General features: G+C 44.5%; 1 protein-coding gene across 1 annotated transcript; it reads right to left on the bottom strand.

Moving 5' to 3' along the window:
- Positions 1–5,736: 5,736 nt before the first annotated feature.
- ZP2 (zona pellucida glycoprotein 2) lies at positions 5,737–12,357 on the bottom strand. Its single transcript, XM_009926129.2, has 18 exons — positions 12,311–12,357; positions 12,159–12,232; positions 11,893–11,976; positions 11,711–11,805; positions 10,749–10,907; positions 10,348–10,392; positions 9,918–10,082; positions 9,374–9,470; positions 9,114–9,295; positions 8,568–8,697; positions 8,204–8,385; positions 8,037–8,128; positions 7,825–7,949; positions 7,376–7,565; positions 6,983–7,118; positions 6,806–6,902; positions 6,633–6,719; positions 5,737–6,546 (listed from the first exon to the last, which is right to left on the bottom strand). Exons 1-18 carry the CDS (start codon positions 12,355–12,357, stop codon positions 6,401–6,403), a joined length of 2,133 nt encoding a protein of 710 aa, XP_009924431.2. The 3' UTR covers positions 5,737–6,400.
- Between the last annotated feature and the right edge of the window lie 6,413 nt (positions 12,358–18,770).

Consider the following 18,770-nt stretch of genomic DNA (forward strand, 5'->3'; position numbering starts at 1 on the left):
TCACTCCTGCTGCCCTGACCTTTGTGTGTTTATCAGTCACCGTCACTTCAAAGCTTCTCACCATGTCCTTTTAACAAGATCTGCTTTCAGTGCTGTGCCATCACCACATTAGCATGGTTTTTGATAGGGATATGCTGAAGAAATAAAACTAGGTCAGCATAGACCAGGTGTTTTTACTGGAGACAGTAAGGCCATCCCTCAGATGAGGGTGTAGGTTGTTTGGTTTTGTTGGGGTTTTTTTTGTAATTATTAAACACTATGGTAGAGCTAAGAAGTCCTTAGCAAGGGAGGCTGGGGAGATGGTGCAGAGGCCCCATTTTCTCAGCTGCTCTCTTGTTTTCCTGCAGAACAGCACCAGCCTAGCAGGGAAACAGCAGGAGCCTTTCCCACCCCAGTGGCACCATTCCCAACTAGGTCCTCAGCCTACCCAGCCCCAAGGATCTAGTTCACCGGCCCTTACTTCACACACAGACATGCCTCAACGGGCAACCACTCCTGCAGCCCTACTCCCTACATCCTGGGGGACCCCAAACATCCTAAGTCTTTCTAAGGAGAGTTGGGGCAAAGGTATTTTAAACACCCTCACTAGTGCAGATCTCTAAATTCATATATGCAAGCTATAGGAGAAATATTTTGATTTATGGGGATGTTGACTAACATTTATCTTTCACAGCACATTCACATCAGCCAATATGTTATTTAGTAAATTCTAACCATCCAGGAGTGGAGGTTCAAACTGCATCCAGCAATGAGAGACAAGGAGACACTTCTCTGCCTGAACAGGCACCAGTCTTTTCCCACACTTAGGAAAAAGGAGAAAGATGGAGGGGGGGAAATATTAAGAATATCAGCCTTGTTTGGCTCACATGAGCGAAAAGCCCATACAGTTAAGTACAACATGCTGTCAAGTACACAAACCTTCTTTGTCAAGTACCACTTGTCGAGCTTTCACAGAAATACTTCATATTCCAAGTGCTAAGTCAATAGGACTTAAGTATAGTAGGTGGTTTGCTGGACAATAGCTTAAGTAATCATTTCAACCCTAACCCCTATCAGGTTGATAAATAGTAAAAGTGACTTGCAAATAAATGGCTCCAGTGTGAAATTCATAATTTCATGGCACTTCTGTTGACACTGTGACTAACAGCATAAGTCTTTCCTAATGATCATGTTATCAGTACTTCATGCTCTCCTTGCATGGAATTTACATTAATATTTAGAAAATGTACCCTGAAATCTTTTGTATTAAAAGTAGCTCATTAATAAGTCTTAAGTGAAGCGACAGATGAGTCCCCAGCCCTGTGCTATTTATGCACAGCATGCTTGACCATTAGCATTAGCAAAGTCTGTCCACTGACTTCATCTGAAGCCCTGCATGCCCAAAGAACGGAGCTGGACATGTGATGATCACTCTCCCTGTTTACACAAAGTTGCCAGACAATGTTTAACCTAAAGCTGTTACACTCATAGTGCGACAGAGCATTTTCATCCCTTTTCATTGTCACATGCAATTGTATTTTTATGCTTCATTTCCTTGACTGTGTAAGGCAATGTATACAGGATACAAAATTAAAAGCATAATTGCATAACAAACTGCCTTGCTTGAAATGGACTTGTACATCTACAGATAGTGCTGTCTTTGTCTATACTGAGAGCTGCAATGAACAACTACAGTGACATTTTTAAAACATAGACTGACCTTTTAACAAAACACTCTTACTATACTTCTTGCCCTACTGAAGTTCCCAGTGCAACCACCTTTCATGAAGAAAAGCCTTAGGCTTCATTTAGGGGACAGTAAAACTAAAGATCCAAGATCTTTGTGTGCCTCAAGTGTGCAGCAAATCTTTAGTGACTCAGTGCTTTTGCTCTGCTACCAGCTCTAGGGTTGAGGGTTTCCAATGCATTTGCTTTGGATGCAATTCCAAACATTGATGTTTTTAAGAGAAGTACAGCTGAACCTCACTAATCCTAGCACTTTAGAACTCTGTCACTATTTGGTTTAGTGCAGAAGAGTAACTGCTAATACAAATCACATTCTTCACATGGCTACAGAAGTAGAGTTTCCCCTGAAAATTAGTGGTTTGGTATAAAACAAAAGCAAAGGAAATTGTACAAGTGAAGGCACTAAGCACAGAAGCTCTGATACCAGTGATGACAGCAGGAGTAGGAAGTGGTATAACAAGTTAACATTCAGTTTAACAGAGCTGTCCCAGTTATCAAGTACTAGAGGAGTAGAGATCAGTTATTGTAACCTCACAGAACATAAGGAAACCACAGGTCAAATGGAATCCAATTAAGTTGGTGTTGCACAACCAGTCTTCAAATGAGATGGCATTAATGCAAAGGCAGCATTAGAACTCTCCATTCTCTCTGCCTGCAGGCTAAACATACTTGTTAAACCCTGTTTGGCTGCCTGCAACCTAACAGTATTTAGTTTACATGGTTACATGGTAATTCCCTTTGAATTTGGAAAACATTCCTTTGAGAGAAGAAGGGCAACATATCAAACCTAAAGTTTGACTTTTTGATAAGAAAGACTAATAGTGCAAATAACACCAGAAGGTGACATGGGAAATTTCTTATAGCATCTTCTGGCACACTAATTGGAAAAGTTTTCCAATTTTTGTACAGATTAGGAAGACTTGCCTGTAAAGAAAACCTATTGGAAAGCTAACTGAAACATATTGCTACACAGTTCCTTTGTCTTTATAATCTAAGTGCCTCTTAAGCAGGGGGACAGGGGAAATAACAGGTATAAGTAGCTTCTCTTCCAAGCATCAACACAACTATTTCGCTTTAGTAATTAAGTATTAGACAAAACAGCTTTATCTGTTACTCACAACCCTTTTCTCCTTTCAAAAACCACCTCTTTTTCCTCACTCCATTTTCAAAGACCCCAAAATTACATACTCCTAGTGCTCCTGTTAAGCAGTCATGGAACTTCTGGCCACCAGAACATCAGCTCTGGCAGCAGGAAGAGTCCATTCCACTTTGTGGTTTTCCTAATATCCTTCTAGCCTGCTGTGTTCAGAAAAGGCAGGCTCCAGCTTCACTGTAAATATTCCTCCAAAGGCCTCTTCTAATTATCTGAATCATATAGTAAAGAGAAAGCTTTTTTACAGTAACGTTTTAAAACAAATGCTGATTGTTGCCAACCGATTTAAATAAAGCCCAGGTTTTAATGCCCAGCTGCAACACAGAGCTCACATTTACAAGGACAGCTGGAAGAGCTGCACATACTGCAGATGTTGGCACAACACGGATTAAAAAAAACACAATTGAATGGAACTACAATTGTGAACAAAAGCATTTGATAAGTATTTCAAAAAGGAAATTGGCTGCAAAGTTCAACAGGAATGTAACACAGCAATGGGAGATTTCAGAACAAAGACAATCAGGAAATTCAGTATTTAGTCATTGTTAAAGCCAAATCTTCAGTGAGGAGATTTAAGAGGACTAGCAGTATTCATTTTCATAAGTAGATTCAAGAGAGGGAATACAGAATAGACAAATAATTACCAGTGCAAGAGTGCTGCACTGAATGCTCTCCATTCTGACAGGTAGTAGAAAGCCCCAAGAAAAGTAAAGGCAGCAAACCTGAAATGGATCCAGTAAACAAAAAACATTTTTCTACAATCCATAACTGGCCCAAAATATTTATTATGTAAGATGATAGGGAGGCTAGGAGTAGTAGAACCAGAAATAATTTGTTAGTAATGAGCAACAAACCTACTCATGAGCCTTTTAGGCCCTTGGTTTTAAACTATTTTCAAAGCACCCCGTTATCCCTGGCTGACCACTACTACAACACAGTATAATCTAGCAGAAAAAGCATTAAATCAAGACTCAAGAAGCCTGAGTTAACTTCCAAACTCTTAGCCTAAAATCTGTTTATTTGCTTATTGATAATCATGAACAGGCTCCCTCTGTGCCCCTGTTTCCCTAAAAACACTAGTAATTGTATTGCCTTTCTCTGTAGGGAAGCTTTGAGGCTTACAGATAGAGAGCAAGGTGATATTGGGGACTGTTCTTGCTCTCTTTAAATGGGCCACTTGGGAAAATTAACTGTTACCCAGTTACAATATAGATACCTCATTTATAAGCTGTTTAAGTGACAGAACACACAATCTCTTCCAGAGAGGGTGAGATTTTTCTACATCAGAGATATGTTTGTTTTGTTATCAACTGCTGGAAGCTCTAAAATAAGCCACTAATTGGTCTACAGGGAATAGAACAAGCAGATAAGGTATTAAAGAAACCTTCTAAGATACATTACTAACAGCAGTGTATCTGAAAATGAGGACCAGACCTACAAAGGTAGAGGTGGCCAGATGACAGAAGCCACTAGCTGCAACAGAAGAGAAGGTAGCAATCAGCTGGCAAATTTGTAGCATGCAATAGTTTCTTTCAAGAGCTTAGTACCCAATTAGAGGCAGATGCCAAGCACCTGCTGCTGAGTGGAACAACTAGAAATCCTAAAGTTGATGTTCAGTACGAAAGGACTGGACCAGGTTATCACTAGTTGCAGGTCCATCTCCTTCAGGTGCCCGTGCCACAGGTGGGCTGTTAGCTGCCAAAAGCATAACTGAGTAGCCACAGCAGTCTAATGCAAGGGAAACACGGCCAGTAGAAGGGCAGCTGTGCCCAACAGCAGCACACTGATGCCAGAGCAAAGGGGAACAGGGCTTTTAATCCAGAGGTACAGAAGGGCAGCCCCAGACCACAGCTGAACAGCCAGGGGTTTAACATACCACTGCTGAGCTTCACTCAGCCTCAAGAAGCTTGTGATCTTTGACCCAAGTGTAGTTAAAAATCAGCCAGTGATTTTAGAAGCTATATTACACAGTCTTCAGCTCCTCAGGAATGCAGAGCTAGAGCACTGAAACCAATTTGAAGGCACAAAACAAGCCAATTAAGGGACTACTTTTTACATGGTCACTTTCTAGTCCTAGAGATACAAGTACCTAAACTTAAATTGTTCTAGGACAGCTTATTCCATCACATTTAGTCCTCCCTGCCTGTAGCAGTAAGGCATGAAATAAAAAAAAATATCACTGCTTCAAAGGGTTTTGCTATTGTTAGAAACAGCATTCCTGAAGCTATACAGATAACACAGCATATTCCCCATGTCTATCAGCCAAGTCCTCTTTAGACATCTATATGTTGCCCTCAAGTTTCCCTTATGTAGAAGTTCATTTTATACATTGAAACTGAGCTTGAGTTTCAGGCAACTAAAGGTCTCCAAGCCTCTCTGGGTAGAGCACATCAACCTGTGCCAGACGGCACTGCCTGAACACATTTTAAACTGAAAAGCAACAGCAGAGCCCCACACATGCAGTTTTTAAGTCCAGAAACTTTGACAAACTGACATCACTCATTAATGTAGCAGCTGTCTTGGCCTTTAAAAGTCTCAGCAGGAAAATTGTCCTTTCTAGCCAGTTGATTCATTTCCACATTCACTAACAGTAAGCTTAAGGCTGATTACAGGCTATAGCCTACACATGGCCCTCCTCACCCCTGCAATCCAGGCACTTGATTATGACAAGCCAGAACCAAGTGAAATTATGACTGACTTCACCTTGAAGAGCAATGTGGCATTGAGTACTGCTGCACAGACTGATCTTTAGCAATTAGAGTGAAGTTACTACCTGGAACATGTATCTCCATGTACTTTTACTTAAGGGCCCCAAAACATTCACCTGGCAGCAATCTTTTGCCCCTGTTAAAGCCTTATGTTCACTCAAGATTGAATCTAGAGTTTTTGTAGTCTAGGTGACTAACATGAAGTGCAATTCACAGCTGGACTTTGGTTCTGCAGAGCAGGTGTCATGAAACACTGCTTCTTTTCATATAGCCCCAGCTAAACTAGTAGTAAGTTTATACAGAGTATTTGGTTACTGCTGTAAAGGGTCTAGGTGATACTGAGTTACCAACATCAGACCTAAATATCACTGCACAGTTCAGGAGCACTACTTCACCTTAAACTAATGTTTTTCTTCAGTTAAGTCCTCTCCTACAATCCTAAGAAAGGGCAGGAGAACTCTATGGAATCTTACTAAGGAGCCAGTTCTCACAGTATTAGAAGAAATGAATTAGTATCCTGTCAGTCACCCTGTAACATGAACTAAGGAGGTGAAGAAGCCATCCAGCATAAGGGAAGCTGCCATTGTCACTTGAGTCTCACCCAAAAAGCTTGACATTTTAAAAGCTTCAATTCTAGTTTGTTAGAGCACTCTGACCAAAGCCATTGAGAGCAGTGCCACTGCTCAGCAAGACATTCATCTTTGTCCAGTCTGGTTCCTTCAATACTGTATAGCAACAACTCCACAGCTACACAAGTCATCCAGAAGACTTTTGCAGTCACATTTCTACTCCAACTTTATTTGCAAAAACTACATTAACATGCCACATTTACCATGGATGCTCTTCTCTTTAGGCATTTAAGAAAAGCCAAAAATAGTAGCATTGTGGCCACCAGAGAGAGAATACCAGCAGCAGTCATTGTAATACCAGCCCATGCCTCCTTGCTCAAGAGAGTGCTCCCTACAAAGCAAGCAGAAAGATAGTTTGTGGAGACAGCTCTTCACTAAACCCAGGTAACGTATATTAGTACCACACAGGCTTAGTACCTTGGGTTGCAGACCATCCTTCTGGCACAAGGAGGACAGGACCCCGCAAGCTCACCACTGCAGAGTTCACACCTGGCATCCCACTCTCTACAACAGTAACGTAGTAGAGGTGAGCCCCATAGTACAGTGCATTATCTTGGATCAGTACAATCTAACATCTGCTTACTCGTTACCTCGCTTGCTTCTAGATGGCCTCGGGCATCTTCTCATACACAAAGGGGAGTCTGGTTGAAAACGGTCACAGATCAGAACACTGCAGTGGAAGTATACCTAGGACAGAGAATGAGAGGTCCATTCATTTCGGGACAACTGCTCCTACTGACTGCTCTAAGTAGGAGAATGTCACCTACTAGGCCAGGGAGGGCTTTGTCACCAGACACAAAGGCAAAAGTCTTCACTTCCAGCCTTTGGCGATAGTTTGCATAGCTGACACTGTGCCCCACAGGATGAAACACAGTCCTGTAGCTGTCCAGGTCATACTCACACCTGCCAATAGGTAAGAAGCAAGTCAGAACAGCAGGGTAGAGAAGGTTTGGGGTTTTTTTTAAGCAGGCAAAAGTTCAGGGTAGAGGTGCTGCTATCTTCGTAAGAGTTCCAGCATACCAGTACAGTGTACCTGGAAGGCCACCCCAAGTGAAGCCCTTGTACTTGGGGCTCTGTTCCTAAAGGGGAGGTAGGGGAGATTTAGGGAATCTATGCACCCACTGCCAAAAGTGCTTCCATTTATCTAGCAGGGCACTCACCCATCAACAACAATATTCCACTGGGGAAGTGAGCTCGGACCTTGTGAAGCTGTTGCCCAACAGTCATCCAATACCAGATAGAGATTGGGATCATTGCGGTTCAGGACCTGAACTTCCAGGAAGATGGGCTGCCGTAGGTACCTTACTATTGGGTACTGATCATCACGGTATGGCTGCCTGTACGAGTCCTCTGCAAGTACAAAAGCCTTGTTAGATAAGAGAGTCCTGAAGAAACTCTAGTCTGGAGCTCTTCAACAGCACCTGGTCTACCAGCTGCAGTTTGTCCTAGAGTCACAGATTTAAGGCATCTGCCTCAGGTAGCATGGGTGGGAGGAAAGGAAGCACATCAGGTCATTAGAAGCCCATGCACCACAGGAGTTCACTCATACATCATCCCCTCCACAAGCTCCAGCTGCTTCCCAGCCACCTGAGCCCAGAGTCAGGTTTACCTGGGTAGCTTAGAAGAACTAAGGAGAGGGGACCTTGGTTCACTGAAGAAGCCGGAGGAGGAAGGTTGTCTACCTTTATAGTGAGGGAGGCATCACCATTACTGAAGGAGCACAGGACTGTTAGCCTGTAACAAGGAAGGAGCAGCTAAGTCTTATGTTCATATATAGGATATCCAGGACTAAGTATTACCCAAAGAAGTTGCCAAACACACCTGAGTTCACTGTCCCTTGAGATCCTGCGCAGTGGAAGGTCTGCCCATAGGGCCCTCACCTCATTCTCATAAACAATCTTCTCCCCATCCAACTGCAGAGAAACAGCATTAGTGAGGGCATTCCCAATGCACAAAGCCCTCCCCATCAATCCTGGCTACACACTTACCCAATACCTGGTCCCACATCCATTCAGTGGGACATGAAACCAAACTCTGTCATTCAAAGAGGACTTGAAGGCTGGCCGGCATGCAGGATCTCTGAGCCTAAGGGTATCCAAGTCTAGCAGTGGGGTAGTACTGTCAGCAAGGATTTCAAAATCCATGTACCCATCCTGGGTGCATACAGCAGCTGTAAGAGAGGTTCACATAAATTGGCATGCCAGTCACTGACAGGTCAGTCTGCCAAAAGCTGTTGTGTTCTGGCTAGAGATGCCCTTTCCTGTGAAGGACTGGTTTAAGAACAAGCCATGCTGAAGGATTACCATCCGAGCAGCACATGAGCCACATCCATTGCAGAAGGCAGTCACTTACCTATTGGTGCATGCTGGTCACAGGGGCACTCTGGGTGCATCACCATTGTCACAGTCTCCCCATGGAAGTGAAAAGCCAGTTCCAAAGACGACATGTAGGACTGAAGTCCTGAGCAGCTCTCCCCATGTAGCTGAAAGACAAGAGTTACTCTCCTGGAGTGTAACTACAAGAGCTCATTTTAACACATGCATGTGTTAGAGCTGTTTCCCTTGCCCTGAGGCCATGGTGCTCTTCACACTCCACTAGTTTGTTAATTTGCATTGCTCCAGGCATGCAAAGTACCGACCTACTCCAAGAGGAATATTTTCACCTCCAGCTGTTTTTGCCAAGAGACTTCATAAAATCCAAATTACCTTTGAGTGATGCCTATGTATTATAAAGTCACTGTACATTGTTCTTAATCACAACTGCCCTCAGCCAGCCACAGGACACATGGCTGACTTGACAGGTGCTTACTGAGAATCAGAGCACAGTAGCTTTGACCTTGACTAAGCACCAAGAAGTTGTAATCACACCAACTCCTGTGACTTGAAGATCAGAACTCACCCTGGACTTCAGGACTTCCCTGCTAATATGCAGCTTGACCCCTGTCTTTGTGTCCAGAGCAATCCCATTTTCCTGAAGCTGGTCCATGGGGATGGTTTTATCCTCTGCACCCACAGCCATAAGGGTCCCTGGGAAGTCTGGGATGGCAACAGTCATGTGTGTTGCATTACAGATTGCTGGACCTGTAACAACATCTCTGTTAAATATAACACCAGTTTCCTTAGGGCAGAAGCAGATCAGGTTCTTTCTCCATGCATTACCTGGTGCACAAAGCATTCTTGACTCCACAGTTAGTCTACGTTCAGGAGGGCCATACATGAGCTTGAGTGCCACAGTGTAGAGCACCTTATCATTGTGCTGACAAAGAAGAGAGAGCTCTATTAGAGAGTGCTCAGCTCATGATCCATCATAAGACCAACCCTGCAGGGCCATATACTACATCTGGTTCATGCCTGCAACAGCAGTTTCTTCCCATCTCAACACCCTTTTGAAAGAGATCTGCTCATTAGACTGCCAGTCAGATGTTCACAAGTTAGGCTATGGCTAGAAGTCTGCTTATGTAGATGCCCATCAGCTGGGCTGCCGAGGTGCACACTGTACTTCCCCATTTTGTAGGGCTGGGTAATTCGATGACAGCTACACAGAATCAAACAGCTTTGCTCACACCAGCTAGGCACAGCACTGCATCAGCTTGACATCAGCTCTGGCCATGACCTGCAAGTGCTTTCTGCAGGTCTACAGGAGGGACATACCTAGCCTCTGTTAAAGCAGCACCATCTCAGTGCCGACAATTTGTTCACCTACCTTGTAGGAGAAAACTCCAGTGGCAGTAAAGGCTACCTGGAGGATCATGTTGTGGCCATCAGCTAGAAAGTTATAGCCTTGCTGCATGGCTTGCCCAAGGCTTAGCTGGTGTATTCTGGTTCCATCATCAACTGACAGAGTCCAGGTCATTGGAGCTGCTGGAACCTGGCAAAGCAGGAGATCCTTGCTTAGGAAGGGAAGGACCAACCACACAAAAGCAGCAAGGCATTACACAGTTCTTCAACCTGCAGAGCTGCCACATCACAGGCTTTACACTCAAGTTCCCTATATTGATAGCACAGAATTAAGCTTCCTGACAAGATGCAAGTACTTCAAAGAAAACTACTCCAGCTTGGAGACATCAGGCTCAGTTTAGGCCCAAGCCCCAGGCACTCCTCCACCCCCCCTTTGCAAGACAGAAGGCACTTACCATATGCTCATCACTGAAGCCTGGAATGAGTCTTGGGAAAGTAACCTGAAACACAGCACAAGGGTTAGACCACAGGAACAGACAGTGGTCAGAACCCTACAACTTTCTAATAAAAATATCTGCTATAGTTTTCCAGAGCAGGCAGCTGGCACCAGCACCCTGGTTTTCCCTGCAACAGGGCTGAAGCCAAACCATGTGCATCGTTAATAACGATTTACAAACCAACTCTTCAAAGAGCTAGTGGTCACGCTAAGATGGACATGCGGCCAACAGGCCTCCCTGAAGCTGGCTGGAGCTTTCCCCAGCTTTCTGCAGATCCCAGCCACGCAGTTCCAGGAGACAGCCATCCTGCCTTGCAAGCCTCTAAGCAGGACCTATAGCACTCCCATTCCTCTACTTACTGCCATGAAGTCTTTCATACAGTTTGTTGCACCAGCAAAGAAAGGAGTAATAATTTCATCTGCATGAACACTATGGCAGCGAGTGCTGTAAGTTAAATTCTTCTCCTCTCCCATTGTGTCATTCACCATCAGCCTCAATCTTAGCAGGTGCTGACCATCCTATAGACAAGAGACATTAATTAGAAAGAGGCAGCAGTACTCACCACAGCATGAGGACAACTAAAAGCCATTGAGGCTAAACTCTAGCTTCAGAGTTATTTTAGGTGTTTGTACCAGTGCAAGGACAAGAAAAAGTGTTTTTTTAAAAGCCCTATGGAAAAGGAGGAGATCTCTAGAAAGCATGGGCTCACAAGGTTAGGTTGAAGAGCAGAAAATACTGAGAACTGTGGGAGTCAAGGAAAAAAAAACCCAAGGACTAGCAGGTTGTAGTGCCAGCAAGTCAGCTGGTCAAGAAACAAGTTAATAAATGCCAAAACCAAGAGTCTTGTGGTATTTCAAATACTTAAAAGCAACAGTTACCAGTAAAGCCTCTGTTTGATGCTAGTTTGGATTGGCCTCCCACTTATTACTCTACCTCAACAGCTATAAATGGCATGTGTTGTTAATTTCTCTATCAATACACATTGTGTAAATAGAGAAACTTTGAAACTGCTTTGAAACTCTTGAACCTGGTCCATCCCCCTACAAGATATCCTTTAAAATAGCTCAATTCCTTTACAGGAGAACACATTTATGGCAGTGTCTAAGGGGGTTTAACCCACAGTTGAAAGAACAAGTATTGTGGTAATTTTTTTCAATTTCTGGCATGAACCATTCTTATAGAGCTGTTTTAAATTATCAGAAGTGTAAGTATTGCCACTCCTGAAGAAAGTTAGAGCTAGAAACCCCATTAAACCCAATCCTGACCAGGAAAAAAATCCCACACTCCATCACAGCAGCTTCCAGAATGAAGACCCCTTTACCTCCAGACTAGTGCAGTTGACGAACAGGACACTGAGCAACAGCCTCTCATAATCTACAGTGGGGTCACAGGACACGATCTCCTCACCACTCACATCTAGGGAGAATGTAGAAGATCAGCCCTGCAGGCAGGCACCCGCTTTCAGGCTACAGCAGAACGGGCCAGGGCAGTAGCAATACGTACCCTCAACAGACACATGCCAAGAGTAGTTGCCAAGCTCTTTTGAAAATTCAACTTCCATCCCATTCCTATGACAGGTCACACTCTCTGCAGAGGGAAGACCACCATCAGTTCCAGCAGCACCCTCCCAGAAGCACACACCCTGCAAGTCCCCCAGCTCACCAGCCCCACTTTAGAGCCTTCCTCCACACCAAGGCAGAGGGGAAAAAGCTCTGGACAAACCTAAAGCCCACATCCAAACCACTGCCGGCCCAGAGAGGCCTCATTACCCAAGAGATCCTGATCCCCCAGGCCATCAGCACAGGGGGCTAAGGGCAGCAAAAAGCCAAACAGGAGCAGCAACCTGCAAGCAAGAGAGAACCAAATGAGAGACCAGCAAGGAAAGGACCCAGCTCCCCATCCCACCCCAAACCCCACTCACCACATCCTCAAGGTGCTCAAGCACTGCTGCTTCACAAACAGCCCCATCTCCTCACTGCCACCACAAGCTTACTCTTTGGCTGCCCAGGGAGGATTATATAGGACCCGGGTCAGGCTCCACACAGGTGCAGCCTCTCTGAGATGACAGAGAGCTTTCACCTGCCTCTCCTTGAGATGCAGTCTCCTTGTCGGGAAGAGGAGGGCTCGCAGGAGACCTTAAGGTGATAGTAAGTCTTTGGCACGGGTTGTTGATTCTTTCTGTTATGAAGGCATTTATTCCTTGCTCTGATAAGGTACTCCCTTTATTGCCTTGCCAGATGTTGCATAGAAAAATGCACATCTTTTTGGCAGTTATTTTTTTAGAAGGAGACTTCTGTGCCACTTTGATTTTCTTATGATTTAAAACGATTCCACTGGTAGATTTGAATGTAACTGAGAATATTTTTTTCCACTGTATGGGCAAATCTGCAATGCTGATATAGATCTAATTAGGAGGAAAACAAGAGTGGCAGGTTAAGGAAGAGAAGTGCTAGATCAGATCTTTAGACTGGAAGATCTCTGGAGGCTTTGGTTGGACTGTCACTGTTCAAAGCTGTGGGGAAGAGGCCTGGAAAGAAAAAATCTCAGATTCGTGTTATCTTTCAGCTTCCCCAATGCTTTGATTTCAGATGGATGTATTGGGTTTGCGTGGCAAGGTTTTGGTAGCGGGGGGCTGTATTGGGTCTGGCTGAGATGGAGTTAATTCTCCCCATAGCAGCCCTCGCAGTGCTGTGCTCTGCGTTGGTAGCTAGAAAGGTGTTGATAACACACCAGTGTTTTGGCTACTGCTGAGCAGTGCTGGCACAGCATCAAGGCTGTATGTCCAACATTTTTGCCCCCCTCAACGGCAGGCTGGGGCTGGGCAAGATCTTGGGAGGGGACATAACCAGGACAGCTGACCTAAACTAACCAAAGAGATATTCCATACCATATGGGATACAATACTCCTGCTCAGATATAAAAGCTAAGGGAGACAGAAGGGGGGCATTTTTGTCTTCCGGAGCAACCACTACACCTACCGAAGCCCTGCTTCCCGGGAAGCGGCTAGACATCGCCTGCTGATGGGAAGCAGAGAATAACATCGTTTGTTTTTCTTTGCTTTCACGTGCGACCTTTGCTTTCACTTTATTAAACTGTCCTTATCTTGACCCACACGCCTTTTGTTATATCTTCTCCCCCCTGTCCAGCTGAGGAGGGGGAGTGATAGAGCAGCTTTGGTGGGCACCTGGTGCCCAGCCAGGGTCAACCCACCACAGGGGGTTACAGGGGTGGCTTCTGAGAGAAGCTGCTGGAAGCTTCCCCCATGTCCAATAGAGCCAATACCAGCCGGCTACAAGATGGACCCGCCACCAGCGAAGGCTGAGCCAATCAGTGATAGTGGTATCGCCTCTGTGATAACATATTTAAGAAGGAAAAAAAGTTGCGGGAGACACAGAAACAGCAGTTGGAGACAGGAGTGAGAATATGTGAGAGAACCAGCCCTGCAGACCCCCAGGTCAGTGCAGAAGGAGGAGGAGGACATGCTCCAGGCGCTGGAGCAGAGATTCCCCTGCAGCCCGTGGTGAAGACCATGGTGAGGCAGGCTGTCCCCCTGCAGCCCAGGGAGGTCCATGGTGGAGCAGATCTCCACCTGCAGCCCAGGGAGGACCCCACGCCGGAGCAGGTGGGTGCCCGAAGGAGGCTGTGATCCCATGAGAAGCCCGTGCTGGAGCAGGCTCCTGGCAGGACCTGCGGATCTGTGGAGAGAGGACCCCACGCTGGAGCAGGTTTTCTGGCAGGACTTGTGACCCCGTGGGGGACCCACGCTGGAGCAGTCTGTGCCTGAAGGACTGCACACCATGGAAGGGACCCACACTGGAGCAGTTTGTGAAGAACTGCAGCCCATGGGAAGGACCAACGTTGGAGAAGTTCATGGAGGACTGTCTCCCGTGGGAGGGACCCCACGCTGGAGCAGGGGAGGAGTGTGACGAGTCCTGCCCCTGAGGAGGATGAAGTGGCAGAAATAACGTGTGATGAACTGACCGTAAACCCCATTCCCCATACCCCTGCGCCACTGGAGGGGGTAGGTAGAGAATCTGGGAGTGAAGCTGTGCCCGGGAAGAAGGGAGGGGTGGAGGGAAGGTGTTCTGAGATTTGGGTTTATTTCTCATTACCCTACTCTGGTTGATTGGTAATAAATTGAGTTAATTTTCCCCAAGTTGAGACTGTTTTGCCTGTGATGGTAATTGGTGAGTGATCTCTCCTGTCCTTATCTGGACCCACGAGAGCTTTGTTACATTTTTCTCTCTCTTGTCCAGCTGAGGAGGGGGGAGTGATAGAACAGCTTTGGTGGGCACCTGGCGTTCAGCCAGGGTCAACCCACCACAACAGACTCGTAAAAAAACCCAAAGACTCATATTTTTAGAAGTAATTGAATTCTTGAGATGTGAGAAAGCAAAAAAGATAGATCATAGTAAGAGAGGAAAATTAATAGTATGGATGGTAATATAGGAATGGGATGTTAAACTGGGCTTCAGGGAATAACAAATTTTGTATTAATGTACCATGTATTCATGTAATATATATTCATTTATATTTCTTTTTACAGTTATAGACCTGTGCCTAGAGCAGATTTTAGAGTTTCCCAGCCCAAGTGACAGTAGCTTCAATTCTCTTAAAGTTGTGAGAAAGAGCTTGTCTGTCAACTGCTGGTAGGTACCAAAGTGCTGGAAACTTGGATGGGACAACAGCATGAGTGGAGGCAGCTAGCTGCAAAGTGTGTGATTGCTGTCAGTGCACTGTGTAGCAAAGCAATATGATCCATACAGGCAGAGCAGGTGAGTAGTGTAAGTAATTTAAAAATTTACATTCTATAGAAGCATGTCTAACTCTCATCCTTGTGAGAACATGGCAAATGCAGAGTTAAAGCTATTAGGCAAGTGGGGATACCAAGTGTGCACAACGCCACTCATAGCAATAAGCAGGCATTAGCTCGGATCCGTAACCACACCGGAGTAAATAGCACCTGATGTTAGTAGCACAAAAAGAAATTGCACTTCTGCCTTTGCCATCAATAGCATTAGCATGTGGCTAACCTTTAGCAAGAAATTAACTTCCCAGAGACTCCTGAATTCACAAACATACATCATGTACCTTTTTTTCCCCTCTCTCTTCTTTTATAATGAGACTCATTGTTTTCAAAAGCAGTGATTATATAGAAAACTAATGAAACAAACTCTGAAGCCATACACAAGTTTATTGTATTACGTATCTATTATTATTTAGCTTGGGTTTAACTAACACATTTAGGGGGAAAAAAATGTTTCCAGTATACATCCTTTAAAGAATTACACAAATGAGGTACTTTCAGGCACTCAAATCCAATGTAAAGTTAAACTTACTCATCATTTCCCTGCCCCTGATTCCCAGCTTCATTAAGTTGGTGGAAAAGCTGTGAGTCCCAGGGAGCTTTGGATCACGTTCCCGGAGTTTGGCTGACTCTGGGCTGGTAAAAGCTTGATCTTGCATCACGCCAGAGTCATGCTGCTAGCACAGGGGACATCTGCAGAGGCCTGAGCAGCGGCAGTGCACGGTCCTGCTGCAGAAGGACAGCCTGTCCTTGCCTGCTGGACTTAACTCAGGGTTTTGCCAACTCCCGAATGCCTCATGACAGGTTGTGGCTTGTATATCTGAACAGTAATTTTGGGCCAGACAACATTTAACAGTTAGAGCCATGCTATTGCCACAGTCACCACAATCCGGTGTGCCCTGCGGTGCGTGTTAGCAGCTCCTAATACCCATCTTTAAGTAGGTAGGTGGGTTTGTAGGATGTAATTCATCAGGATGTGCTAAAATAATTAGTTGTTGCTTCACTTAACGCACCTGAATTTACAACTTAAGCTACAGAGCACGTGTGGCCATTCCCCTGTCTGGGCTGTTGAACCTGTAATAATAACTATGGCCTGAGTTACAAGTAAACAGCTAATTCATGCCCTGAAACACAAAACTATCGCCATGGCTTGGTTTTTTTTTTTTTTCTGCTGCAAAAACTACATTTTTTTCTTCTCTTCCAATTCTCTGCTTTTCTCTTATACTTGTTTGATTTTCTAACTTTCTTTAAAAAGACATTGCCCTAGAGCAGTGCTGAACACCCTCAAGCATCGGGGTGTTGCATATCATCTCTGGAGAGCACAGATCCCCTCAGCATAGATGCACTTTCTTATGGGCTTTGGCTGTCCCTGTCCCTTACACACTGGCAGCAGGACAGCATTTGAGACACCAATGAGCTCAACATGGCTTTACTTGGGACTGTTTGTAGCACTGCTGATGATATCATGGGAAAAAAAAACCCAAACCAAGAAAAAGGCTTTAGCAATGCAAAGAGCCTGAATGCCGGGTCAGGACTTCTACTTTTGAGCACTCCCAGCAAAAACACTTACTCCAAGTGTCACTATGAAACAACAGACAATGTCACTGCTTCTAGTCCTACAGAAGCCCCCCAGTCTACTTTTATGCACCCAGTACGGACGGGCACCGAGCTGTGTGGGTGAGGAGAGACAGGGCTTTGGCAGAGTTGGCTTTATTGCCTTTCAATTGTAAGTATCTTTCCCCATCGATTAGGGCCTTGCTCCTGCAATGACGTGTGCAGGCAGACCGCGAGGGCTGCCCTCGGACCCCCGACTCGGGCATGGATACACCTGAGCAATGACCACGTCCGGATGGGTCTCGGGCAGCGCCGGCACCGGTCACGCTCAACCCCGCTGTGGGAACAGGGCTGCTCAAGAGGACATCCAGCAACAGCGTCCCCGGGCACAGCAGTTTTGCCTCTCTAAGGAGTGAGGAAATAAGCCTTTATTGTTGCTTAAATATTGTCGTCATCTCTGAATTGTGTAGCCACAATTACCCTGTGTGACTAATTTCATTCTTCTCGAAGCCCATTAGTTCCAAGGATCTCATTAGGCAAGCAGAGACTTACTTGCCTCCCCTCGTATGGCCTTTACCATACCACGTTTGGTGCTTATAAAAGTTGCAATGAGGAAATGTTGTGCTGGATAATACCTCATGCAAAACAGATGGCACAACAACATCGCTGTTCAGACCGGGCTCCGAGTTATCTAGAACAATGTAACTAATGATGCTGTAGTCTTTCAATCTAAATAGTTTGTTTAACTGGTAATATTTTATTTAAGATAGTTCTCAAAGAAATAGAGCAATAATTATAGATATAGCAAATCCAATAACAAATCAAAGCGGCTAGTTAAAGAATTCATTAGCTTACAACAACACGTACCATCACAAGAGTTTCTCCTGAGCCTGGTAAGACATTTCAATTGGAAGTGGAATAGTTTTAAAGTTCTTTTCAAATCCCAAAACAAAAGCTTCATTCTAACTACTCAGGGAGTTTACAAAGTTCACAATTTTGAGCTTTAGTCTCAAAAGAAAAATCTCCATTCAGGCTGAGAAATCTAGCTCATTTGATGTTGAATCATTTATTGCATTTTAAGTTGAGGTTTTGGGATGGGACAAAGATGACGAAATACCAGAAGTTTAGAAACAGATGGAGATTTTGTTTGCTCTTTTCTTTTTTCCTTCTTTTTTGTGATGCCCACTTTTATGACATAAATAATAACAAAGCTTGCAAAGTCCCAGAGCTTCTCTCCAATTGACGTAGGTTTTGCTTTACCTCTAATTAATACCTCAAACAATAGTTTCCCACTTAGTATCATACAGAGTAACTTTGTTTTAAAATCAATATTTTCAGATGTTAGATGATAAAAGTAACTCTGAGATCAACACTTTGTGTGCTGAATTACTTAACAGAAAAGGAAATGAATGTACTTCTGTAGTAGGAATCAATAATGTTGAAAATGAAAAGGTCTCTTTTGTCACCAACTCACTTTCATGGGTGTAGCCAACAATGTGAAATATCGAAATACAAGAAAAATGCTGTCTCCTCTCTTCTACCAGGCACTGGTGGTATATGCAGTACGTGCCTTGGTGATCATTTTACACTCTTGAGACTAAAAAAGCTTACACTACCCAGTAAAGGAAATAAAATTCCATGGCATCAAGAAACAGCTAATCTAATGTATATATATACATACATATATATGTATTACTTTCCTTTGCTCTGCAACAGCTAGTTTTTTCTAGCAGCTGTTATTTAACTTGGTGCTGAGCCTGGTTAAATAGAAAATGGAATAAACAACTACATTTTTTATTGGAAAAGCATTAATGGCAATGCAGGGAACTCGAAAAAGGGCTGAGGGTAAAACTGCCTTCTAATGTGGAGATGGAGGTTGGCCTGGGTGAAGCGCAGCCCTTCCTCACTGCCCTGAGACGGCCGTGTCTGCGGAGGACATGACGGAAAACCAGGGCTTTGCTTTACTCCTACCTAGACTTGTTTATTCAAAGATTCAAACCTGTCACAGGATCTGACTGAC

The sequence above is a fragment of the Haliaeetus albicilla genome, chromosome 22 (genome assembly GCF_947461875.1).
Source record: "Haliaeetus albicilla chromosome 22, bHalAlb1.1, whole genome shotgun sequence".
NCBI classification, from domain to species: domain Eukaryota; kingdom Metazoa; phylum Chordata; class Aves; order Accipitriformes; family Accipitridae; genus Haliaeetus; species Haliaeetus albicilla.

Coding starts and splice junctions, on each gene's coding strand:
- ZP2 (XM_009926129.2), bottom strand. CDS start 12,357: ATGGGGCTGTTTGTGAAGCAGCAGTGCTTGAGCACCTTGAGGATGTG. Junction 11,977..12,158: donor GGGGGATCAGGATCTCTTGG/GTAATGAGGCCT, acceptor TTCCCTCTGCAG/AGAGTGTGACCTGTCATAGG. Junction 8,698..9,113: donor GGGAAGTCCTGAAGTCCAGG/GTGAGTTCTGAT, acceptor CTTGTCTTTCAG/CTACATGGGGAGAGCTGCTC.